The 25,284-nt window shown below is 54.2% G+C and overlaps 8 protein-coding genes and 1 non-coding gene across 9 annotated transcripts; 5 read left to right on the top strand and 4 right to left on the bottom strand.

Annotated features, from left to right (window-relative positions):
• The first annotated feature begins 54 nt into the window (after positions 1-54).
• EV422DRAFT_430800 (methylenetetrahydrofolate reductase-domain-containing protein) lies at positions 55-2,979 on the top strand. The gene is made up of 10 exons (XM_053067169.1): positions 55-158; positions 343-362; positions 439-498; positions 569-699; positions 766-974; positions 1,037-1,503; positions 1,635-1,767; positions 1,849-2,258; positions 2,342-2,461; positions 2,523-2,979. The coding sequence occupies exons 1-10, from the start codon at positions 125-127 to the stop codon at positions 2,679-2,681; spliced, it is 1,743 nt and encodes a 580-aa protein (XP_052926253.1). The 5' UTR covers positions 55-124; the 3' UTR covers positions 2,682-2,979.
• Positions 2,980-3,104: 125 nt separating this feature from the next.
• On the bottom strand, positions 3,105-4,913 carry EV422DRAFT_430911 (uncharacterized protein). Its single transcript, XM_053067170.1, has 3 exons — positions 4,598-4,913; positions 3,282-4,393; positions 3,105-3,217 (listed from the first exon to the last, which is right to left on the bottom strand). Exons 1-3 carry the CDS (start codon positions 4,865-4,867, stop codon positions 3,199-3,201), a joined length of 1,401 nt encoding a protein of 466 aa, XP_052926252.1. The 5' UTR covers positions 4,868-4,913; the 3' UTR covers positions 3,105-3,198.
• A 609-nt stretch (positions 4,914-5,522) lies between these two features.
• EV422DRAFT_566842 (uncharacterized protein) lies at positions 5,523-7,511 on the top strand (the record flags this gene model as incomplete). The annotated part of the gene is made up of 3 exons (XM_053072480.1): positions 5,523-6,502; positions 6,584-6,677; positions 6,759-7,511. 3 exons carry the CDS (start codon positions 5,523-5,525, stop codon positions 7,509-7,511), a joined length of 1,827 nt encoding a protein of 608 aa, XP_052926251.1.
• Positions 7,512-7,523: 12 nt separating this feature from the next.
• EV422DRAFT_526846 (uncharacterized protein) lies at positions 7,524-8,587 on the bottom strand. The gene is made up of 2 exons (XM_053070176.1): positions 8,318-8,587; positions 7,524-8,145 (listed from the first exon to the last, which is right to left on the bottom strand). The coding sequence occupies exons 1-2, from the start codon at positions 8,473-8,475 to the stop codon at positions 7,944-7,946; spliced, it is 360 nt and encodes a 119-aa protein (XP_052926250.1). The 5' UTR covers positions 8,476-8,587; the 3' UTR covers positions 7,524-7,943.
• Positions 8,588-8,909: 322 nt separating this feature from the next.
• EV422DRAFT_430739 (beta-tubulin) lies at positions 8,910-11,224 on the top strand. The gene is made up of 7 exons (XM_053067168.1): positions 8,910-9,069; positions 9,181-9,192; positions 9,303-9,338; positions 9,478-9,657; positions 9,778-10,001; positions 10,123-10,376; positions 10,475-11,224. The coding sequence occupies exons 1-7, from the start codon at positions 9,037-9,039 to the stop codon at positions 11,077-11,079; spliced, it is 1,344 nt and encodes a 447-aa protein (XP_052926249.1). The 5' UTR covers positions 8,910-9,036; the 3' UTR covers positions 11,080-11,224.
• Positions 11,225-11,878: 654 nt separating this feature from the next.
• EV422DRAFT_t68 lies at positions 11,879-11,985 on the top strand. The gene has a single exon. It is a non-coding gene; the product is annotated as a tRNA-Asn (tRNA).
• Positions 11,986-12,334: 349 nt separating this feature from the next.
• On the bottom strand, positions 12,335-13,867 carry EV422DRAFT_526839 (NADP-dependent oxidoreductase domain-containing protein). Its single transcript, XM_053070175.1, has 3 exons — positions 13,601-13,867; positions 13,437-13,520; positions 12,335-13,356 (listed from the first exon to the last, which is right to left on the bottom strand). Exons 1-3 carry the CDS (start codon positions 13,764-13,766, stop codon positions 12,581-12,583), a joined length of 1,026 nt encoding a protein of 341 aa, XP_052926248.1. The 5' UTR covers positions 13,767-13,867; the 3' UTR covers positions 12,335-12,580.
• Positions 13,868-15,794: 1,927 nt separating this feature from the next.
• On the top strand, positions 15,795-17,938 carry EV422DRAFT_615146 (uncharacterized protein; the record flags this gene model as incomplete). Its single annotated transcript, XM_053073942.1, has 8 exons — positions 15,795-15,815; positions 15,929-16,073; positions 16,107-16,296; positions 16,374-16,698; positions 17,079-17,223; positions 17,305-17,493; positions 17,662-17,720; positions 17,789-17,938. 8 exons carry the CDS (start codon positions 15,795-15,797, stop codon positions 17,936-17,938), a joined length of 1,224 nt encoding a protein of 407 aa, XP_052926247.1.
• A 411-nt stretch (positions 17,939-18,349) lies between these two features.
• EV422DRAFT_550517 (ATPase-like protein) lies at positions 18,350-19,165 on the bottom strand (the record flags this gene model as incomplete). The annotated part of the gene is made up of 5 exons (XM_053071781.1): positions 18,350-18,466; positions 18,531-18,680; positions 18,748-18,893; positions 18,976-18,980; positions 19,062-19,165. 5 exons carry the CDS (start codon positions 19,163-19,165, stop codon positions 18,350-18,352), a joined length of 522 nt encoding a protein of 173 aa, XP_052926246.1.
• Between the last annotated feature and the right edge of the window lie 6,119 nt (positions 19,166-25,284).

Here is a 25,284-nt window from a genome sequence, read left to right as displayed (position 1 = left end):
TGTTCGTGCGCCAAACTTCCCAACTCCCCCCCCCCCCCCCCACCCAACTGCCCCCCACCCCCCCTGACTTTTATAGCCCGCTTCACAAACACACTTCGTCGCAAACCTCGTCGCCAAAGCTACCATGAAGATCACCGACAAGATAGCAAAGGCAACAGGTAAGCAGCAGGATGCTTCCGCCCACCACTCGCAATGTGCCACACCCAAGCTTTGGAGACAGGGCCTACGGCGCAGCCACGTTCGAGCATTGCTCAAGCACAGCGACCCCTATTGAGCGGCCCAACTCCCAGTCTAGTATCTGGGCGCGTACTAACGCTCGCTCTCTCATTTCCTCATGGATAGCCGAGGACAGGTGCTTCTGGGTAAGTTCCGGCGATCGTCTGCCCGATGCCTGTCTTCATCCAGCCCAAACATGACCCATTCCCACCCTCCCCCTAGTCCTTCGAATACTTCCCACCGAAAACTGAAGCCGGTGTGATCAATCTATATGACCGCATGGTGGGTCAGCCATGGCTCCAGCCAAGAGCCAGGCAGCCCATTCTGATGCTTTGTTTGTTTGGATGAACAGGAGCGCATGTACCAACTGGGCCCAGAGTTCGTCGACGTGACTTGGAACGCTGGCGGGAGCAGCTCGGATGTGACTATGCAAGTGTGCACGACCGCGCAGGCGGTATATGGGCTGGAGACTTGTATGCATTTGTGAGTGTTGGGCTTTGTCGGATAGTTGCCATCCACCCGTCGTCGGCTGATGACTCCAGCGAACAGGACGTGCACAAACATGCCCCGGGAAAAGATCGACATCGCGCTAAAGGATGCGAAGGCTGCCGGGATACAGAACATCCTTGCGCTGAGAGGGGATCCACCGCGAGGGCAGGAGACGTGGACAAAGGTCGAGACAGGATTCTCGTATGCGATTGATCTTGTGAAGTATATCAGGCATGAGTATGGGGATTACTTTTGTATTGGGGTGGCAGGTATGTCCCATCTTCGAATGCAGTTGGTGAAGAGTATACTGCTGACGATCGTTCCTTTCCAGCCTACCCGGAAGGTCATACGGATAACCCAGACCCAGAAGAAGACCTACGGCACCTCAAACGCAAGATCGAAGCGGGCGCCGATTACGTCGTCACTCAGCTCTTCTACGACGTAGACCTGTTCATCACCTGGTACAAAAAGGCCCTTGACCTCGGCATCACAGCCCCGATCCTCCCCGGCATCATGCCCATCCAAAACTACGGCGGCTTCAACCGCATGACATCGCTCTGCAAGACCTACGTCCCCGACCACATCTTACGGGACCTGGAACCGATCAAGGACGACGACAGGGCCGTGAAGGACTATGGGATCCGGTTAGCGATCGATATGTGCAATAAGATGAAGGAGAGTGGGATCCGCGGGTTCCATTTCTATACCCTCAATCTGGAGCGGTCGACGCGGCTTATCTTGGAAGGGTTGCAGTTTGTCGCGCCGATTGACCAGGTGCGGCCGTTACCGTGGAACCCGGTAAGCCATCGTCCCCGTTTCGTTGATACACGCACAACGGCCTCAAAATCGCCCCGCCCCTTCCTTGTCTTTCTACTTTCTCGTTCGCCGGTTTGTACTGACCAACAAAGCTTGCTATCGTCGATGTCCAGTCATTGGCGCGGAACCGCGAAAAGGAGAACGTGCGGCCTATCTTCTGGAAGAACCGCATACGCAGCTACATCTTGCGGACGGAAGCGTGGGACGATTTTCCGAACGGGCGGTGGGGGGATGCGAGGTCGCCAGGTTAGTGACTGCGGTATTCGTATTTGCATGTCGCTACCGAAAGAGCACGCCCATTTACACCTCCCCTTCTTACAACAAAAGCCTTTGGCGAACTGGACGGCTACGGCTTCAACCTCAAACACTCCGCCTCCGAATGCCTCTCCCTTTGGAAACACCCCAGCACCCTCCCCGACCTCTACGAGCTTTTCCGCGCCTACTGCACAAACGAGCTCAACGTCCTCCCCTGGTGCGACGGGCCCTTAATAGCCGAATCCGACGTCATCCGATCCCGGCTTGTGGATATCAACACCAAGGGCTACCTGACGATAAACTCGCAGCCCGCGGTGGACGGCGCGCCGTCGTCGCATCCCGTGTTTGGTTGGGGACCCAAAAACGGATTTGTGTACCAGAAGGCGTATTTGGAGTTTTTTGTGGGGCCTGAGGAGCTGGATAGGCTGGTGAAGAAGATTGCGGGGTATCCGTTCGTTACGTATTATGCCGTAAATAAGCAGGTAACTGTTCGGGGTGATGTACATAACTCTTTTCAGATGCCGCTTGGACGATACTGAACAAACTCTGTTTTCGCAACAAATAGGGCGACCTCCGCACAAACACACAAGGCGACTCCCCCAACGCCGTAACATGGGGCGTCTTCCCCGGCCAAGAAATCGTACAACCCACCATCGTCGACTCGGCCAGCTTCATCGCCTGGAAGGTAACGTCAAAAGCAAAAACCTCGCCGCACACAGTTTACTGACCCCCGCTCTCAATTACAGGACGAAGCCTTCGAACTCTGGCAAAAATGGGCAAACCTCTACACCCCTTCAACACCCTCGCACGACCTGATCACGACCGTCGCGGAGTCCTGGTTCCTCGTCAATGTCGTGGATAACAATTATAAGGACCAGCAGGCTATTTTTGACATTTTTGATTGAAGGGGATAAGGACGCGGCGATGTCGTCGTAGAAGCGCACCACGGCGCGGTAACCACGAAGAGATACTCGGATAGTCAGAACGGCATACATATGTCTGATACATGATACACCCCGAGATGGTAGAGTAGCCGATGTGGAATGAACGCTAGTTCGATCACAGTTATTTTGGCAATTTCCTGCGGCAGAGAGGCAGCCGGAGGTAATTTCGAAGATTGGCATAGCTTTTTGCCACCATTGCGTTTGCGAACAATTTAGTGGCATGCCTTGGTCTGGCATATATATATACAAGGCTTGAGGGAATGGGAATGACCCCGCAGCCCAGTTCCCCATAATAAACTCAGCGACAGAATAGCCCAATCTGAGCTGTCGTTCGGGTGTCTCGGAGTTTGAAATTACACTGTACCCCGCGCCTATCTCGGGTGAACTATGCGAACTATATCTCCCATGGTTGTCCAAGGTGCCTCATCGAACGCCACGACTTGTTGGCCCACTTTTCCCAGTGCGATTCGCACCCTTTTCAGTGTGCCTTCGACCTCCTTAGCGGTTTTCAGACGACCTACTCTCCCCAACAAAAAACACCTATCCTACACACCAACTTACGTCTGCAGCACACGCTCTTGCAAAAGCCGCACGCGGGCCTCATACAACTCCCTCGCCGCGGCACCAGCCTCCTCCCGCAGCTTGCCCTTCCTTTTCTCCAGCTCCTCAGTCCGATCCTTCAGAATCCCGTCGGCCGTTTGCACCTGGTCCACAACGGGCTGCATAGCGACTGCGAACTTGTAAACGTCCTCAGCCTTCATGGCGCTGGGCACCCCCGGGGATCTGAAGAGGTCGTCTGCTACGCGTGATGTGACGTCGGCGCCGAACAGGGGGAGAGGGAGGGGTGGGAGGAGGGAAGTGTTGGTTTTTGAGACCAGCAAGACGGAAGGCGACTCGTCCAACATGTGCTGAGCGCGCACGAGCGCGGTGTTGGCTTTCTCGATCGCTTCATTCGCGATCTTGACCGAGTCCTGGAGGCGGACCATGATGGGGTCGATGCCGATCCACATGCCGTCGTCGCACCGCTTGCGGCCCATGTACTTCATCGCCTTGTCGAGTGCCCAGTATCCCTGATCCACGAGTTTAGACACGGCGTTCATGGTCGCTAGCTCGGTCGTCGGACCAGCCAGCGCAGATGTCGCCGTGGCCAACGCGGCCTTCAACAGTGCCTCCTCGGGGTCTACGATCGGCCCGCTGAACCACTGCTCCAGCAACTGCGTTTCCTGTTTTCGGAGCGTCTCCAACTCCCGCGCGGCCGCCTCCATCGCGGTGTGCTGCTGCCTGACACCGGGCAGCTGCACCTCGACCGCCCGCATCGCTTCCGCCTCCCTGAGTGCCACTTCGCGAACATGGACGAGGTCTTCGCGCTCCTTCTCCAGCTTTTGCTTCTTGTTTCCGGTCAGCGCCGCCGAGATGGATTTAAGCGAGAGATTGTCTTCGAGCTTGTCGACGCTTTTGCCGATCGATGCTGCTAGATCAGCTGCTGTTTTGGAGGTGTAGGCTTTTGATGAGAGCTCAATTTCGAGCGTAGACAGGCGGGCGGATAGGGCTGGTAAATCCCGTGTGGCGGACTCTAGGGTGAGGATGCGGGCATGGAGGGTCTCGAAGGCGGTATAGTCGACGGTCATGGCTGGTAATATGAGTAGGGGTCGCAGAAATGAGGTCAAAACTTGCTGAAATATGGAGTAATCGTTCAGTGCTTGTGTGATATTCTATGTTGCTTTGTTGAACGGCATAAGAAGAATCAGTAGCACTTGGTCGTCGTTACATATCGAGAGGTCAACCGAAAGATGAGACGACCGTTTCGGGCAGCATGCCAACATTGGCAAGGCACCTGGCAGGGCATCTGGTAGTATGTAGGTAGGTACCGTACTGACCTGGTCACCTACTCTGTATATGTAGCGGCCTCCTGAGTCCTGAGCGGCGAGCGGCCTTGTTGTACCGGCAAGAAGCTGTTGGCCGTTTGCGGTGCATTTGGCGACGCAGGCAGGACCATCATGAATCATGATATCTGCGACGACGATGACTGTGGTGACGAGGGGTTGCGAGCGATGCGAGCACAGAGGCCCTACATACAGTATGGCTTCCCTTGCTTGCTCGTAGGAAACCAGGACGTCTGTCTGTCCGTCTGTCCATACTTGGTCCATACTGCCGGCTGGCCGTGGGGAATCCCCCAAGACGCCACGAAAGGGCCATTTTCCCGAAATCCTCAGCTGAAGATAACTCCCAATTGCATCCAGAATTGCATCGTACCTCGCTCCAGGCTTTCCACCCAATTCAAGAAGAGGGGCAAACCGCCCATCTCGTATCGCTCTCTCCCGTTCAGCAACTCCAGAAACCCCGAAAAGAACAACTATACTTTCGAAATTTATTCACACACCACCGAATCTCACACGTTTTCCCACGCACGGTTTACTTTATTGGAGACGCACCTGAAGGGTAAGGAGTGGCTGGGGCTCATCCTTCCTTTGAGCAATGCGCTGTATATGTCTTTCAATGGGCGGACCTGAATTTGAAGATGACAGGAGACGAAGAGATGTGACCGCCACGTAGGGGTATTCATACATACTTAGTGCAATTGTGTTGGATAGAACAGGAACCCCCGAACTTGTCGGACGACGCAACAGCGGCTGAAATGAGCGAAATACATTTGCCGCCGGTGGATACGAAATGCCATAAGGTGGGACCGTCGCTCAGAGCTGAGAATGGCAATCAAACAATAACAACATGATTCGGATTGGTTAGGCTCACAGGACGCACGACTGTGCCGAGCTTCGACAACGGGACCTCGCATCTCCGCGCATGTCTCGTCGCAAACGAGCCGTCGAAGTGAAACGGTTGTGTGAGATAGCGGATACGATCTGGGGTCACACGTCCGCACAGAAGGTCCCGTTGATCAATCCGGTGGATATGGAGGCGGAGGACACGGGGATGGAGTCGAGCTCGAGGAACGTCGTTGGGTTGCCGCCGGTAGAAGATAAACATGCCGAGTTCCTCGCCCGGCTGCGGGATTTCATGAAGGAGCTGCGGACCCCTCCGCCGGTGAACATCGCAGCGCTGAGTCAGAAGCGGCAGCGGACCGTGAAAGGGCCGGAACAGGTCGTGATTCCCTCTCTCGCGAAGGTGGCAGCGACGAGCAGATCGCAGCAGATGGGGCTGGAAAGGAGTTTGCAGACTTCCAAAGATCATAACAACGCTAGAACGAAAGCGAAGCGCGATAAAACTACCGTCAAAAGGCCTCACTCAAGCAAGTCACTCGAAAAGCGCCCCACATCAGGTTCCGCAACCAACCTCACCCCCACCGTGCCCGAAATCGTCAGCATCCTCAACAAACCCGAAACCCAACGCACCCCCGACGAAGTCAAGCGCCTGTTCGCCGGTCTCCGCACTCTCAAAGCCTTCAGCGCCATGTCCGACTTCACCATGACCCAACTCCTAGGCGTCATCCACCCCGTCCTAATGGAACAAAATCGCACCGTCTTCCGGCAGGGCGACATCGGGTCCAGCTGGTTCGTCATCCTCGAAGGCACGGTGGACATCCTTGTCCTGAAAGGCGGAACGAAAGGTCTGAAGAATGCGAATGATGCGGAGGGGAATGCGTTGGCGGAGATGGATGTGGTGGATGTCGTGAGGCAGAGTATTGTGTTGAAGAGTTTGGAGGCGGGCGCGGGGTTCGGGGAGCTTGCGCTTTCGCATATTACGGTGCGCTCGGCTACGATCAAGACGGTGACTTCGTGCGTGTTGTTGAAGATTGAAAAGGCGGATTATCTTAGGGTTGTTCGGTGAGATTTCGTGAAGGATTATGACGTAATCTTTATGTTTTTGAGTGGTTGGACTTGAGACTTAAATGTACTCCTTTCTAGATTCGTGCACGAAAAGGAACGGCAGGAACGAATCCTGTACCTCCGCCGATACGTTGGAATTACCGACGAACGCGAAGTAAACCTCATCGCAAACGTAAGACACAACTCACGTTACCCTCGTGGGTGATTATGCTACTCACCATTCCCGTTTTCCTTTGTTTCATTCTGCACCCAGGCAATGGCAGTAGTCCGCTACCCCAAAGGCACCTACGTCCTCAAACAGGGCGCAACAGTCTCCAAAATCTCATTCCTCAAATCCGGCGTCCTCGCCGCCTTCACCCACCTCGAAGTCACCACGGAAGAAGCCATCAAACTACACCTGCACCGCCACGCGAAAATCCGGCCACCTCACGCCGTCCGCGCTCGGACGGACTCGGGTTTACTTGAAGACGCACAAGTTGAAGGGCCGTGCTGTATTGCGATTTTTTTGGGATATATTTCGCCCGGGGAGTATTTTGGGGAGCAGATTATGTGGAATGGGGGCGAGGTTGAGTCGGATAATAATGTCAGTACCGTGACTGCGACGACGACTACCGCTGTCGCACCGTCATCACCCGCAACCGCCGACACCCCCGCCCCCCCAACAACTGGATCATCATCATCATCAACCCCCCGCACCCTCCCGTCCCCCATGACAATCCACACCCTCACGGAAGTAACCCTGGGCGAAATCCAAGAACACGACGCCCGCGAACGGCTCGCATCCATCACGCTGCCCCTCTCCCCGCTCACGAAGATGGCACTCTCCCGCGACGCGGTGCTGCAGCGCCATTTTGTGCTGACGGACCGGAGGAAGTGGGATCGGTTCAGACAGAGGGAGATGGATAAGCTGGTGAGGGAGGTGAGTGGGGATGTGAATATGGATTTGAGGAAGTGGGGGATGAGGATGAGGAGGGGTGGGGGTGGGGAGGGGGATTATAGGGAGTAGGGGGGGGGGGGGGGGGGGTTTAGGGTGGTGAGGTTGGAAGGGTTGTTGAGGTAGGACTTTTTAGAGATTAGAGTAGAGGTAGCTCTTTTAGTGTTTAATGTTCCTTAGTGTTAGTGCGCATCGCCGCATGAGTGAGTGGATGGGATGGTCGTGCGACCTGTCTGAAAGGAATGGCCCGTAGTTCATATCCTATTTTGAATAAAAATTCAGTCAGAAACAAACCGCTATCTGCCTTACTGCATTAGATTGGCTATCGATACAAAGACAAACGTGGTATAGTGGTTCGATAATAGAAAGCAGGGAGGTGAATACGTCGGCGGGCGGGATGTACTGTATGTGATGACTGTTGGACATGGTTGGGGGAAAACTGGGCAGCACATCTACGAACGGCCCATCCCCCTCGTAACGTCTCCTGGTGTTCCCAGATTACGCTCAGATGTGGAAAACATGGACCCTCATCTCCGTTCCCTGAAACACCTCCTTCAACATCGACACAACCGCATCCCACCGCAATGCGTCCAGCCCACACCCGATCCGCGGCATCGCGAGCTCGCTGATCCCCATTTCCTCACAGACGCGGCGCAAGTCCACTAGACTTGCCCGGAGGGTTGCCAGTGTGGGTTTGCCGTAGTATCTGTGGGGGCGGGGCGAGAAGAGGCGTTAATGTCAAGCCATCGAGCCATCGAGCCGTCAACAACCATCAACATGGAGAGGATGGGTTGCTCCGCTCCGCTCGCGACAAGGAGGGTGGGGCTGTGACGGTGATCCGTCATCCTGGGCTCGCTTCGCCCTTCGGCGTACAGTACCTTTGTTTCGTGATGAGATAAACCGCGGGATGCGGTTCGACACGGGGCGCTGTGAGAGGTGTGAGGATCGCGACGTGGCCGACATTACGGTTCTGTGCTTTCAGAACAGAGACTCCACCGAAGAGGTGTTTGAAGTGGGTGGCGATGCCCTTGCCCATGTGGAGGTCTTGGGAGACGCAGTGGACGAGGGCGGCGGAGGGCGGAGAGAGGGTGAAGAGGTCGCCTTTTGTTTCTGTTAGGGTGAAGAGGGAGGGTGGAGGGGGTTGGCGGGTGGGGCGGGGTGGGGTTGTTTGGACTGGCATTTGTGGGTGACAGGTCGAGGGCGGAGAACTTGCGTGGAACGAGAGGGACGGTATTGACTTGTGAGGAGGGGAGCGATGGGCTTGCATGCAGGGAAGACTGAGGAGAAGGGAAGACGACCGGGGCTTGAGGAAAAGAGGAAGAGAGGGGAAGCATCAGAGCCAAAAGTCACACCCCGGGCGGTTGTCTGGAGGGCTGCCCCTTTTCGCACTCCGCCAGCAACGAAACGCGTCCGCGCCTTCGCAATCAATCAGGAGGAAGCGTAAGCAGAAACCCGCAGCCCTCAGCAGCCCCCCCCGCAAGCTGCCCAAACACCCGCCCCATCTGCTTTCCTCCCTTCCTGTCACTCACCCACCCACCCACACCCACTCCACTCCCACACTCCACTACCACAAAGAAATCGAAATACTGCTGCAGTCATGCGTGAGATTGTGCATCTTCAGACGGGTCAGGTATGTAAACGCGTGGCACGCCCAGGCCCTTCACGGGGCAATCTCAACACCACGAATCTCTGCGCGATCCTCACACTGACCTTTGATTCTTTTATTTCACTTCGTTCACAGTGCGGTAACCAGGTAGGCCCGGCTATCTTCACTGCGATGAGTCGTCCTAGGTGTAAGGGCGTTGTGCTTTGTGAGATCCGAGATTGATTCTTTGTCCGATACTCGTTTTTTTTCGCGTCTAGATTGGTGCCAAGTTTTGGGAGGTCATCTCCGATGAGGTAAATACCAACTATCCCATCCCTTACAGCATTTTTCAGAGATACTCTGGCCCTCGCTCTCTCCAAAGATGACGCGTGGTTGGTCTCTCCTCACTTCCCTCTTACGTCTATTCAATTCCTCCGTCTCTTCAATCTGTAGCACGGCATCGATCCCACCGGTACTTACCACGGTGATTCCGACCTCCAACTCGAGCGCATCAACGTCTACTTCAATGAGGCGACCGGTGGCAAGTACGTGCCTCGCGCCGTCCTTGTCGACTTGGAGCCCGGCACGATGGACTCGGTCCGTGCTGGTCCCTTTGGGCAGCTCTTCCGTCCTGTAAGTATCCTAGCCTCTTTCAGTCTTGATCTTTCTTCTTGGGCAATGTCCCCAGGAAATTTCACAAATCTCATGAATCGATCCCCCAACTGAACACCATCATCCTTCTCTACTGCATAGGACAACTTTGTGTTCGGACAATCCGGTGCCGGTAACAACTGGGCGAAAGGACACTACACCGAGGGAGCCGAGCTCGTAGACTCGGTCTTGGATGTCGTCCGGAAAGAAGCCGAATCTTGCGACTGTCTCCAAGGATTCCAGATCACTCACTCCTTGGGAGGAGGTACCGGTGCTGGTATGGGAACGTTGCTAATCTCTAAAATTCGTGAAGAGTATCCCGATCGGTAAGTCTTTCATTTTTCTTGTCGCGTTCGCTACGTGATCTGGTTGGCTTTGACGTGCGTTTCCATCATCGTCGCGATACTTACCTCTTTCCGCTGTTCCACCCCACTATCATCACCATAGTATGATGTGTACCTTTTCCGTGGTCCCATCACCTAAGGTGTCCGACACCGTCGTCGAGCCCTACAACGCGACACTGTCCGTCCACCAGCTCGTCGAGAACTCTGACGAAACGTTCTGTATCGACAACGAGGCGCTCTACGACATCTGCTTCCGGACCTTGAAGCTCACTACCCCCACCTACGGCGACTTGAACCACCTCGTCTCCGCTGTCATGAGCGGTATCACCACCTGCTTGCGTTTCCCGGGTCAGCTGAGTAAGTATCGCCCGTTGTTTGGGAGTTGTTGTTCCCATCGCCATTGTCGACATTCATACTTACTCATTATCTCCTCTCTTTCCTTCAACTCTCTACAGACGCCGACCTCCGCAAGCTCGCGGTGAACATGGTCCCCTTCCCGCGTCTCCACTTCTTCATGGTCGGCTTCGCGCCCCTCACCTCCCGCGGCTCCCAACAGTACCGCGCTCTGACGGTGCCCGAACTCACGCAACAGATGTTTGACGCCAAAAACATGATGGCGGCGTCGGACCCTCGCCACGGGCGCTACCTAACCGTCGCGGCCATGTTCCGCGGGCGCATGTCGATGAAAGAAGTCGACGAGCAGATGCTCAACGTACAAAACAAGAACTCGTCCTACTTTGTCGAATGGATCCCCAACAACGTCAAGACGGCGGTCTGCGACATCCCGCCCAAGGGGCTCAAGATGGCCGTCACCTTTGTCGGGAACTCGACCGCCATCCAGGAGCTCTTCAAGCGCATCTCGGACCAGTTCACGGCCATGTTTAGGAGAAAGGCGTTCCTCCACTGGTACACGGGCGAGGGCATGGACGAGATGGAGTTTACGGAGGCGGAGAGCAACATGAATGATCTCGTGAGCGAGTACCAGCAGTACCAGGACGCGACCGCCGAGGAGGAGGGCGAGTTTGATGAGGAGGAGGGTGAGGCCGAGGCCGAGGCTTGAATGCCCGCCCGCTAGAAAAGTCGAATGGCGAATGCCGAGATCCCCCCCTCCCCCTTTCGACGACCCCCCACCCCCCTCGCCTCCCACGGGAATGTGGAGACGGATGAATATACGGACTTTCCGCCCCGCCCCTTATCATCAAAATAGTACGATAACGCGACCCCCCCTTAATTATATTACGCCCCCTTTCCTGTTGTGTTTTCTTGTTTTTTCTTGCTTCCCCTTGTGCGTTGCTTTGTCCCTTGTTTATTTTCAGGAAACGAAACAGAGGTTTTGTTTGATTGAGACCGATGAGACTTTTGTGGGTGAGGGTTTTGCGGGGTTTGAGGGGGGATGTTCCGGGGGCCGGCGGAACCTCCCCGGTCGCGAAGCGTAATGGCGTGCGTGCGTGCATCGCAACCCCTATCTCAGAACGGTTGCCTGCGCGCGCGAACCCTCGTCGGTGTTGGTTCCCTCGCCTACGCGTTTTCAGGTCCCAAACTTTTCAGACGCCCGTTTCTTTACGTATTCCGGGGACTGCACGAGATGCTTGAGCTTTATGGCCTACGCGTTCCACACCCCCACACGAACGTTGAACTGGCGATCCAGCAAAATACATACATACATCAGGCCATGAACCCCCGCAATCCTACATCGTGCGCCCGTAGATACATACGTCGGACCGCGTCTCCCGTTCAGTGAGCTTCTCACACGTTGGTCACCGTCCATCCCAAAAGTAAAACCTCGTTCGTCCTTCGTCCCAAAAAAGCTGCGATCGTAAGTGTCAAGTCAAACAACCAAACAGGAGCGATCATCCAAAGCTTCTGTGGCGCAATTGGTTAGCGCGTTCGACTGTTATACTCGGGTTACACAAGGTAACACAAGTTAGCAATCGAGAGGTTGGCAGTTCAAGCCTGCCCAGGAGCGAGAATCTCCTTTTTGTTTTTGTTTGCCCGCATTTCAATGCAAATCGTGCTGGCCACTTCTTTTGGTCATCTGGTGACGAATGGAATGGAGCGTGAATGCAGACGGGTGGGAGAGGCTAGAGGATGTGTGTGAGATCAGTGGGTGACAGACAGGGGGGCGTTTATTATTTATCGTGTAGTTGTGCTGGATATCTGAGAGTCGGGTTTCATGCACAGATGTAGGCGCATAATGCAAGCTTCTGGGTGTTGGGGGCGACGTTGGATTTTGGGGGACGGTCAACTCAAGTGCGAATGGGTGAAATTCTGGGTGAGATGGACAGAGTATTGAGAAGGGGGGGGGGGGGGGGGGGGGGGGTAAATCCGTGGCCCCGGATAACCATAAGAAGACAGGGGGGTATATACAGCGCCGTCTCCCTCACTTATTCCCAGACGGCCTTTTCCCCACGCACGGCTTACAGAAAAAGACATCTCGGGGGAAGAGCGACATGAGTGGTGGTGTATTCAAAAAGGAACAATCGTTCACAAAATTGCGGTAGTAAGCTATAAATAAGCTAAGCTACAGTAAAATGTACAAATGAAGTGGGATGTCCACCGTTTTACTTGTCAGCAGTGTCACCCTTGAACAGATCAAGCCCCCAGAACTCCTTCGGGTCCACAATCCTCACACGCTCCTTAATCCCATTAATCTGGGCAATCTCCTCCTCGCTCAACTTCTCAATCTTCCTGTTGCTCGCAATCCGTTCCGCCTTGACAGACTTGGGAATCACGACAGTTCCACGCTGCACAGCCCAGGAGAGCAAGATCTGCCCAGGGTCCTTGCCGTGCTTCTTGGCAATGTCGACGATGACCTGCTCCTTCAACGGGGAGTGGTCTTTACCGGATCCGAGTGGGGAGTAGGCGGTGAGGAGTACGTTCTCCTTCTTGGCGTACTCGAGCAGCGCGGGCTGGGGGAGATACGGGTGCAGCTCGACCTGGTTGATGACGGGCTTGATGCGGGCGTTGTCAATCACCTTCTTCAGGGTGGCCACATCGGCGTTGGAAACACCGATCGAGCGCACTTTGCCCGCGTCCACCAATTTCTCCAACTCCTTCCATGTGTCGACGATGTCGGTGGGGTCCGTGATCACCTTGCCGTCCTTGTCCTTGGGGAAGAGGTCGCTGCCCGGTTGGAAGGACACGGGCCAGTGGATCAGGTACAGGTCCAGGTAGTCGAGCTGGAGGTCGGAGAGAGTCTTGGTGATGGCTTCGGAGACCTTGGAGGGCTGGTGGAAGGTGTTCCAGAGCTTGGAGGTGTAGAAGAGGTTCTCGCGCTTGATCTTGCCGGAGGTGAAGGCCTTCTTGAGCGCTTCGCCGATTTCCTTCTCGTTACCGTCTGTTAAGATGGGACTCGGTGTAAGTTATCTTCTCCCAAGCGCATAAAGTGCATCGCGCAATGTTGATATAAACACTTACAGACGTAAGCACCATCGATGTGCGTGTACCCCGCATCAATCGCAGCTAGAACAGCCTCTCCAACTTCTCCAGGCTTCGATTGCCCTACAAAAAAATGTCCCAAGTTCAGTCCCACCATCCTTAGATCACCTTAACCCATCGCAACCCAAATACAATATACTCACAAGTCCCGAGCCCAACAGCGGGAATAGTGTGTCCGTTGTTCAGGGTGAACGTGGCGGTAGGTGTGACGGCAGTCATCTTGCTATGTTGTGTAGTTGAGTATGAACGGTGGTTTGTGTAGAGATGTGACCGCAGGAGTGTGATGCGACGCTGAGTTGTGCGGAGCATGTAATTCTGGTTTGGGACTTGTTGTTGAAGGGAGAAGAAGGGGACCCTTGGGATAGTGCGTTTTTATATGGGGGTTCTGGGGGGGGGGGGGGGGGGGGGGGGGGGTATGTTCTGTTTTGGGGAAGGCTGCGGAACCCTCTGCGAGAAGCATTGGATTGGAAGCGAACGCTGGGGTGGGTGGGATGCACGCGAGAGTGACACGGGATTGCGCACATTGGGAATTGCTGACATCTTTCGTGGCGGTTCTCCCCCAGCCTGTCTGCGCCATGGTTGTCGAACGAGCTCGCATTCATCAATCAGCAGCCTTGATCTTTGTGAGGGGCATCGCTGGTTGGGCGTCGGTGGTGTGCGCCGGGAGCCAGGACGGTTCCCGAATCCAAGGACTCCAGTAGCTTCCATTATTGAGGCGGAAAAACCTCATGGCCCATCAACGGGAAGCATTTGCCCAATATGCGGGGCGCTTTCTGATCTTTGCCAACTTTGCCCTCCGCCCCCCATTCCCGAAAGGCAAACTCTCATACTGTATGGCACACCATTCCAGCACGATATGACGTCTGTGTCGCGGGGTGGGTGAAGGTGGCTTTCGTTTTTGGGCGGTGTCTCCTGGGTGTCTCCGCTCCTCTGTAAAAACGCGTCGCCAGCCACTCGTTTTGCACAATGCCCGCACTTCAATTGCCCCTCTGCCTGAGGATGCCATACGTTTTTTTCTTTGCGAAAAACATCCCATCCTTTCAGACGCACATTCGCCATATACACAGTACGTACAAGAGCACACATGTCAGAGAATGCATGTGCATGTGCAGTGAGGCAATCTTACGCAAGGCTGCATCAATACTCACATGCCACTGGGACGAGAAGACCCTCGTTTGCAATAGCTTTTCTTTGGACTATTGGGGATGACAGCAGGGTTAGGTGGTACAGATGGCCCAACGAACATCTCGCCGTCATTGGCGAAATGATATCTAACGTGGTTGATCACCTGCAACGGTCCGTCGCTCTGTTACGTCCGTTGAAGGACTTTTGTCCACTACAAGAAAACTTACATAACCCCGTCGCTCCATGCCGAAAACTGGTCGTCTCTTGCATTTCTCTGAGTCATCTTAGAGCCCTCCCGTTGGTTTAGTCCAACGAGAACTAGGGCGTCAAGGGGTGGGTGTCCTTTTTTTGAAGGATCACGAAATAGTGTCATTTTGCTGTCAAAAACGGGAGAGCGAATTTCCCCTCTTGTGTGTCCTCCCAGCAAATCCGCACACTTTGCACCACATCCTATCTCGGAACAAAGGGCCGAGAAACAAAAAATCGTGGAGATTGGTCTCAGGTTTCACCGCACTGCTCCTGCTTATCCTCAACACCGTCAAGCCTACGCAGGCGCAGAGTACTGCTAGCCCCCCTCTGAAACGCCACCCGCACACTCTACGCACCACACCTTTGCTGGGCATGTCATCGGCCCATTAGCGAGCGCCGCTGGCTCGGTCTCAATCTGGTTGAGCTGTCATTGGTGCCAAGAAGAAAGAAGGTGCTGCCACGCGCAACATCCCAAAGTAAATCCGACAACCCGGGGACTCCCGTCGGATCGTCATTCGGACAGGGAAAGCGACGTCGCTGGGTCCGCTCTTGCTCGCTTCTTTTGCATCCCGCGGCATGCTCGTGAAGCCGTGGAAAGACGCTTTGCACGATGGGGACTTTCGATGAGGCTACAAGCCGTATTTCCATCGCTGCGGCTACAAGCCGGCATCATTTCACTTCTTGTATATGCTTCTCGCCTTGTCTCTCTTCTTGGGAAATGACGGCACATGGGAGACGTCCCGAGGAAAAATCAAAGAAGGAGGAAAGAAGGAGAACGAGAGGGGTAGAGAGTGGATTCTGCGGTCTCCGTTGGATCCCCTCCCTTCCCCTCCTCAGCAGTCGCTTTAAGCCCTCGTCGATCGTAGGAGCGTAGGACATCGAGCGAATCAAGGAAGTTCGGGCCCCCGTGGAGGACTGGAAGACGAAGAAAAGTTGAACCTCACCGGCGCCATTATCATCAACATGAAGCGGACTTTGTGGGCGGTGGGCCCATCGGAATGGTGATCTCGATGGAGGTCAAAAATATTCGGGCGGGCTAAAAGAAAGATTAACGGGCGAACTCAACCTCTCAGAAGGGCGTCTCATCCACTCAACAGGATGCAAGTGACAGCGATGAAGCGATCGAGATCAGCAGCCTTCTCGTTGTGGATCTCAACCGTCGCCCCCCGGTCGTTGTCGAGGTATTTGGAGTTGACACTCTCGCGGAGCTCGTCCCAAAGCATGCTCCAGAGGAACCCGCTCGTGAGTTTCTTTCAGTACCCTACGGTATGACAGCATCCCGCACATCTCACTTCGTTTTCCGACGGCCGATCTGGCCGAACTCGAACAACATCATCGTCAACATCATTGTCAAGGCCCCAGGTCGGCCGCCCTCGGTCAAGAACGTCAAGGCCGACGCCCCCATCAAGGCCGACGCCCCGGGAGGGCGGATTCAGTCTCTGATGGTGGATCCGACCGAACATTGGTAAGGCGCAAACGTGGGGATCGTAGAAATCGTCAGACATCTGTGCAAACATCTGATTCGGCGTTACTTCATCACAGGGCCTTGCGTACAGAGGACGTCCTCCTTAACGTGCTCAAGTACCTGGACCTCGATGAAGTTTTCAGGCTTTGTTCATACATGAGCCGCAGCTGGCGGGAGTCCCTGCCAAGTGCCGTCTGCCAGCATGCAAACAACTGGATCACAGCGGCCTTTTATCCACACCTCCAAGGAGAGCATGAGCAGAACATCAATGAAGGTTTGCCACTGAGAGACCCGGTGCCGCTGGTCCCCGTGGCGAAAGGCCTTGATCTCGCGCGGGACGCCGTTCTTTTTTTTCCTCGGGAAGAGGCTGGTACCAAGGTGTTGGCAAATGCAACATTGACTGTAAGTAGCTGTCAATCACCTGTCCTGTCTCGCATTGATATTAACCACTTATCGTCTCTATAAGGTAACCACTTGCGACGGGGCAATTGAAAACGACCCCGGAAAGCATATGGACTTCCAACTAGCCACCGATGTCTCAAAAAGACATACCCCATATGGTCCCGGCACTGTGGCATCCAGTGTCCACATCGCTGCTTCAATACGAAATCCTTGACATTCAACCCGCCCCGGGAGGGCCGATCAGACAGAATGATACGGTGCTCACTATCAAGATTCTCACTGTCTGGATTCCTCTTAATTTACTTTAACCGGGCAAGCAAAAACACCTTCGAGGCTTTTCCTCTTGTTGTGCCGGACAGGAAGTCCTTTCGTCGTGACAGTGGCCCGTGGCCAATGAAGAGGAGCGCAAAGCTGAAGAGACAGGTCAAGAAGACGTCGAAAAATCTCAAGGAACACCACCCGTGGACAGCAACCCGGTCAGCGTCCAAGACCTCGTAAAATACTTTGCGAGCGAGCTCGGGCAAGGTGAAAGTTGATGCGGCGAAGGAGAAACCCCAGCTGACCGCAGAACTCCATGACAAACATGCCGGCCATCTCGCGGCGAAGCTCGAAGAGGAAGCAGCAAAGCGAGCGGAGCTCAACGCCAACTGGCCGCGTTCGCCGAGAAGGAAGAATCCATCCATAGGGCCAAGTCGGAGCTCAAGGAGAGTGAGGCGGCGAAGGAGAAAGCCCAGCTGACAGCAGATCTCGATGCCAAACATGCCGCTCATCTCCTTACCATCACGGCGTGCCTGTGTAAGTGTTCCTCTTCATCCAACTGATTACTTGGGCCCCGATGTGTGGTGCTTGCATCATCATCCACTTGACCCTTTCCGAGCAACAACATATCGATGATATACTCGCCCAATTATGGATATGTTGTTGCTCGGAAAAGGTCAAGTGCATGATGATGCAAATTTGCAGCACACCCCGGAGCCACCGCTTCTGCCACCGGAAGCGAGATGTCGAAACTGGGGTGCAAGGTATGGGTCCAAAGTCACAATTCCCCGCGGCCCTATCATCGGTACTCATACTTCCAGCCTGTTCACAGTCACGCCTTCACCATCTCGTCGGCGGTTACGCCTTCCGGGACGAGGACACTTTTTACCTTCGTCAGAAACCTCCAAACAGGAAAAAGATATCGCAGCAAGGCCTCTCCGCAAGACGTGGCACGCTCCCGCCCCAGTCAAGCCGACCTTGACGATCGCGGCTACTCCTGCCTGGCCCCAGGTGGGCGCTGCTGCGTCTGCGGTACTACATCGTCTCCTGCGTGGAGGACGGGGTTGGTGGGAAGAGTGAAGACCGCCCGCGCGGCATGTAACTCGTGTACAAGGAGAGGGTGGAGAAGGAAGCGGCGCAAGGAATAGCTAGCGGCCGAGCGCGCTGAAGACATGGGGAAGGGCAAACAGTCAACGCAGGACGACAAACGCCGAAGACCTACCCCAAGTGCCACAGATTGGGGAACTCGAGTAACCACCAGCAGACGAACGGACAATCGCAACCCGCTGTCCAGTTGTTTATTGCCAGTCTTCAAACACAGTTGAAAATCGGCAACCTGAGGATTGACCAGTGCCGAATCGTACGCCAGACTCTCGGAATCTACATAAATCATTCAAGCACTCCACACATCCTCAAACTGCTCGAAGTGAGGCCGAAGTCCTGTCGCTTCCACCGTCATCTCTTCCAGCGTCCTTGGCTTCCTTTCGTCATTATCCACTCCCTTCTTGTCCTTCGTAGAAAGTAGCTTATTAGCAACAAATATAAAATGGCAGGGTGTGAAATACCGATACTACCTTTTCTCCTTTACTGAGTTCTGCGTTCATTTCTCTCTCCTTCTTATCAATTTCCGGGTAGATTTCATCGTTATTGGTCCAATCACCCTTCACTCGAGTGATAATGTGGACATGGACGTGCGGTACCGTTTGGCCGGCCATCGCTCCATCCTAAAGGTCGGATTGCCCATTATCAGATCGATCCCCGCAGCACAATCAATAACATCGACATCGTTACCTGTAGTGTAATCATCAAAGCTTCACCCTTATACTCCTTCTCCACAACAGCCCCAACCTTTTGAGCTGTGAGGAACATGTCCTTGACTTCATCCGATGTGAGCTCAGAGAATCGGGGCACAACCCGTCGAGGTAAGACTAGAACGTCTGTATGACGAACATCAGAGGACTTTTTCTCAGGGAGAGCTGTTACCAAGAGCGAGTAGTCGGAAAGCAACTTTGAACATACGTCCGCTTTAGGATTGGAAGAACAAGGTGTTAGCAGTGGCCCCGGAACAACCACTCTACTGCAGATAGCAAGTTCAACACACTTACGGAACAATGGGCTTGTAGTTGACGATTCCTAGAGACAGCTTTGTGGTGAGAAATACCTCCCCTGCCGGGATGGGCCATTGCCCAAACTTGAAAACCTGGCCCATTGTGAAGCGCGACAAGATAATACGAGAAGATTGCTGAGAAAGGCTTTGGAGGGAGAGTCTACGGTAGAGATGAGCGACAATGATGGTGAACGTCGTGTCTGTATTGGGATTGTGGCATAATTTCAGTAGCGAGTAGCACAATTTCAGTTGACCAGCGGTATAAGCTCATAGATCCGCAGTTCCAAGAAGATTGTAAGCGGGGCTTTGGGGAAGCGCAAGGGAGGTTTCCCTTTTAGTAGACACGTCAATCACCTGGCCGGGTCTTGCCCTGGGTCTTGCCCAGCCCACTTATTGAGCATCCTCTGTGACTCCTACATCTATTGTAAGCGTGGCCGCAATGGGCAAGATGTTGTAAACAACCAGTTTCAGCCACAGCTTCCTTTTTATAGTTACCGTACCCCTTTTCCTCTCTGCAGATAGAGAGCTGGTTGTGTGTGTGTGCAGACCGTCCGATCAAATGTCTATAAAACAAGTGGTGTGTGTGAAGGGGAATAAAGTAACGAGTTCCACAACACGTTATCAGCACCATAGACCATCCTACTCTAGAGAAAGACCACCTACGCAAAAACCCATTCCACCTACGAGCTAGAGCCAAACCGCCTACACGCCACTACACAAAAACCAATCCCGCTAGCAACAATCTATACAACCTAAACAAAACATGACGCTTACCCTAAACATAAAAATAAAAAACCATGTCATCCACCTCTAACGCCGCCTCCAAATTGAACCATGTGGAGGTCCTTTCTGCCAACGGCAAGAACTACCAGATGCAATGCACCGCAATGCAATCCACACGAACCTCAAAGAATAATATTGCACCCTCAAATCTGCCAATCAAATCTGGGAAGCCCTCGCCAAACGCTTTGAACACCAGTACCTTGCGGAGTCAAGCCGCGTCATGCAGGAATGGACCAGTCTCCGCTTCAGCGACTTCAAATCCGTCAACGACCACAATACAAAGTTGTTCAATCTCTTCAACAGAATGAAGGATTGCGGCCGCACCAACCTTACCGATAAAGATATCATTGAACAGACCCCACTTTCCATGCCCACAAGCGCCCAACTCCTCAGCAACCAGCTATGGGGACGCAACTACAAAACGTACCAAGAGTCATCAAGAATTCTTCAACAGTTTGAGACCAACAATTCGACGATGCAAACGATTCAAACGTCTGCACCCAAACCTGGAACCGTCGTCGAAAACAAAGAATCCAATTACATCTCCAATGCTGAAAGGGGTCGCGGAAGAGGCCGAGGAAGAGGCCGCGGGGGCCGAGGCCAAGCAGGACTTCGCCGAGATGGAGCTGGAAGAGGAAGAGGCCGCGGAAAAGGAAACCATTTTAGAAACGGGACACGTTCAACGGATGATAGTAAAGACAACCGTACCTGTTTCCGCTGCGGAACCGCAGGCCACATATCGGCCAGATGCTGCATTCCCGACCACCTTGTCGCTGCATGGGAGGAAACAAGAAAGAAGAAGGACATCAAGAATGACGCCCTCAAATCCTACATCACTGAGCTGAACGACGCCAACGACTTCATGACCAATGGATTCGTCGGAATGACAACCACCAGCGTCGGAGTAACCACCGGCGTCGGCAAAGTGCCCATCATTGACTCAGGTTCAACACATACCATCCTCAACGACAAACGCCTCTTCATCTCCATCCAAAATGACTCTCCCATCCACATCAATACAATCGGCGCCCCCGCCGGAGGCATGTGCAAGGGACACACCCGCTTCTCTCTTCCAAATAGAAGTAGCATGATATCCCAGATGCGCTGTACGCAGCTACCGGCCCACGATCAATCTTTAGCTTCCGCAGCCTACGTGAAAATGGATTCCACATGCGTACACTCACCGTAAAGGAGATGGGAGGGAGGGTTGAAATACTACAAATAACCAAGGAAGGAAGATTGAGTGAACAATGCCGTGAAGTGCAGAACGGGCTCTACAGTACGCACCTCTTACCAATATCCTTTGTCGGACACACTGTCGGCAAGAAGAATGAAGCCACCACCCAACTTTGGCATGCACGATTGGGACATCCGGGATCAACGATGTTCATACGCATTGCTGACGCTACAGATCTGCCCCTCCGCAACATCGCACAATCCTCACTCATCGATATCCGACGCACCTGCGAATCCTGCAAGTTGGGTAAGTTTGTTATGACCCCATGCCCAAGTGAGGAACCGCAACAACCTCTGAAATTCCTTGAACGCATACACGTCGACATCAGCGGTCCATACACACCTGCATCCGGCCCCTTCCGATATTAATATGGTATTCATTGACGCATCCGCCAGATTTGCTATGGTCAATTTGTTATCAGCTAAAGCCTTCGCTTTTCCCCGCATCACTGCCAACATTATTTACCTTTGAAACCAGTTCCCGGAACACCAGATTCTCACCATTCGCATGGATAACGCTCGGGAATTCACTTCCCATACGATGTTGCGCTTTCTGGAAAGCCAAGGCATCAAATTTGAGACATCAACCAATTATCGCCACAGTCAGAATGGGACGGCAGAATCAATAATCAAAAGAATCCAAGCGATCACCAGACCAATGATTCTACACAGCAACCTACCCGCCTCATCATGGGGACACACTGTCCTCCACGCTGCAAACCTCCTGAAGTGTTATGGATGACGCGCCCATACCATAAGCTGACCTACTAACAGCCGCCAATGTCAACCGCCAATGTCAAATGCCAATGTCAATGTCAATGTCAGTGTCAATGTCAGTGTCAATGTCAATGTCAATGCCACTCCCCCTCTCTCCTCTCATTTCGCCAATCCTCCTGCAATATCGCCACTCCTCCTCTCTCCTCTCATTTCGCCAATCCCCCCTCGGCTTCTCCACACCCCCCACTACTTCCCCATAGCCAGCAGCTGTAGCAATGCTCTCTACGCTCGCCACGCACGCTCTAGGAGCATAGCTGGCGCCCCCCCAGTCCCCTCTTGTTGTTGTTGTTCTCTGATCTGCTGGGTTGCCTATCTATAAATAGCCGGCCTCTCTTCGTCCATTCCCTTCCTCCCCAGCAGATCAACACCAGTTCTTCTCATCTCCTGTTCTAGTCCTTGTTTCTTGTTTCGCCAATACAATCTCTTGTCGCCTATCACACTTGCCCTGTCTTCTCTACTTTGCTTCCGCCCCCGTCGTCGAGATCATAACAGTTTGATCTGCTCCAACACTGCGAAGTTCAGAACCTGTCCAGCCCTGCATCCGACAAACCTTTTTCGCCATGTCTAAATCCGAATCCGTACCTTTCACCGCCGAGCAATGGAACGATATGTGCCAAGCCATCGCCGCCTTGCAAAGCCAAAACGCCAACTTGCAGGCCAACCAGCGCAAGCCCAAGCCGACGCACAAGCTGCCCAGAGCATCGCCGCCCAGGTTCAAGCCGATGCGTACACCCATCCCCAAGTCATTAACCCTGCTCCGGGAGCTCTGGAGCCCAGAATCAGCTCGCCTGAGAAGTTTGATGGTACCCGCGGCAAATTCCGTGGGTGGTTGAACAACATCCAGTTGATGTTTGCTCTCCAGCCCGACCGCTACCCCAGCGACATCATCAAGATCCAAACGATTGGCACCCACCTCACCGGCACTGCGCAAGCCTGGATGGCGCCCCTAGTCGAACGTTAAGATCACAGCCTTCAGGACTTCGATAGTTTTATCAGTCAGATGCAATCGGTCTTCGGAGAGAGCGACAGGGTCTGCACCTCTGAAAACAAGCTCCAGAACCTTCGCCAAACCCGTGCAGCAACCGAATACGTCGCTGAGTTCCGCCAGCTACAATGCGATGTCTCCTGGAACGACCAGGCCCTGATTGCTACCTTCCGCCGTGGCCTCAACGAAGACGTCAAAGACCTGATGCTCACAAAGCCCCCTGCGGCCACCATTGATGTGGTGATGGAGCAGGCTATCCAGTGCGATAACCGGCTGTTTGAGCGCCGCCTGGAGCGAAACAGAAGCCACCAGACCTTCCCGGTTCCCCATACCTCGTTTACTAGTACCACCACTGTCGACCACAGCGAGCCTATGCAGATTGACGCCGCTCGTCCCCGCGGCCCTCTGAGCCCTCAGGAACGCCAACGCCGTATTTCCAACAACCTCTGCCTTTACTGCGGTGGCGCGGGGCACATTGCAAAAGTCTGCCCCGTCAAGAACAAGACCACCACCCGTGCTGCCAACGTCGACATCAAAGAAACCTCCACGGAACAGGGTTTTCCCAAGGTCCAGCCGCAGTAAAGCCCCAGCGACTGGACAACACACATTCCTCTGGGCCTCCTAACCTCGCAGCTCCTGCATCGGAAGAGGCCACCCCCCTGGTTCCCGACTCCGTTATAGCCGACACAACCCTCCTAGCCGCTGCCCACGTCGAAAACTCCGAAATTAACCCCCGCGCCATGCTTGCGCTGGGTCCCGTCGAACCCTTCAACTACCCCGTTACCATAATGGTATCATCCAGCCGCGCCCCGATACCTACCTCAGCCATGATCGACAACGGTGCCCTGTCCTGCTTCATCGACAGAGACTTTGCCCGCAAACACCGCATCGCCCTAGTCCCGCATCAGCGTCCACTGACGATCGAACTTGTTGACGGTCAACCCAGCTCTGCTGAGCCAATCACCCATCACACCCAACCAGTAGGCATGTGGGTCGACGACCACTTTCGAAGAACTCGTCTTCCATGTCACCAAATCACCCCATGCTCCAATCCTCCTTGGTCTCCCCTGGCTCCGCCTCCACGACATTAACCTTGACTTCAAGAACCTTTCGGTCAGGTTTCCGTTGCGACTGTCAGTACCATGAATTCGCGAATTGGGACAACTCTCCAGCACCCCCGAGCCCAGCACCCGCCAGAACCCCCGAGCCCTTGATCCGCATCCCCCAGGATGAAGTCCCCGTCGACGAAACATGGTCGATTCCAGTACCCAAGGTATCTCGCTCCAGCACCCCAGAACCGGCTCCCATGCCGCTCCGAGTCTCGTTCATCTCCGCCCCAGCCTTCCGGGTCGCAGCAAGGCATGACCAGGTCTTTGTCGCCTACGCCAACCCTGCGAAACCCGATCTCCCGGCCACGCCTAGCCCCAGTAACCCCCCGACACCCGAGAAAGACATCAAAGACTTCCTGCCCCCCGAGTATGAAGACTTCGCCGACGTTTTCGAAAAGAGAACTGCTGACACTCTCCCCGAGCACCGGCCCTACGACTGTCCAATCGATCTGGAAGAAGGCAAGCAGCCACCTTTCGGCCCGATCTACAGCCTCAGCGAACCAGAAATGAAGGCACTCTGCGAATACCTCGAAGAAAACCTTGCCAAAGGATTCACCAAACCCTCAAAGTCCCCTGCCGGTGCGCCAGTCTTATTCGTGAAGGAAAAAGGACGGTTCTCTCCGCCTCTGCGTGGATTATCGAGGCCTGAACAGCATCACGGTGAAGAATCGCTACCCCCTGCCCCTGATCAACGGTATCATGGATCGTTTGCGCGGCGCCCGCCGTCTCACCAAGATCGACCTCCGCGGCGCTTACAACCTCTTACACATGCGCCCAGGCGATGAATGGAAGACCGCTCTCCGCTGCCGCTACGGCCTATTCGAATACAACGTCATGCCCTTTGGACTCAGCAATGCTTCTGACGTTTTCCAGTACCTAATGAACGACATCTTCCGCAACATTCTCGATGTGTTTGTTGTCGTCTACCTTGACGATATCCTGACATTCTCCAAGAACCTCGAAGATCACCCCAAGCACTTCCGCGAAGTCTTGTCCCGCCTCCGCCAGCATGGGTTGTACGCCAAACCCGAGAAGTGCGAATTCAACCGCGAATCTGTCGAGTTCCTAGCTTCATCATCTCCGAGAAAGGCATCCAGATGGACCCCAAGAAGATCGCTGCCATCACAGATTGGGAACCTCCCAAGAATGTCAAAGGCGTCCAGCGCTTCCTCGGCTTTGCCAACTTCTATCGCCGATTCATCCAAGGTTATTCCAAGATCGCTACCCCGCTCACAGCCCTGACCCGGAAAGACATCCCGTACGCCTGGACACCCGCCGCAAACACCCGCCTTCGAGAACCTGAAGAAAGCATTCACCACCGCCCCCATCCT

The sequence above is a fragment of the Fimicolochytrium jonesii genome, assembly GCF_025526975.1.
Source record: "Fimicolochytrium jonesii strain JEL569 chromosome Unknown EV422scaffold_9, whole genome shotgun sequence".
Classification (NCBI taxonomy): domain Eukaryota; kingdom Fungi; phylum Chytridiomycota; class Chytridiomycetes; order Spizellomycetales; family Powellomycetaceae; genus Fimicolochytrium; species Fimicolochytrium jonesii.
The sequence above is the reverse complement of the archived record's forward strand: the minus strand, read 5'-3'. Positions and strand labels throughout refer to the sequence as shown.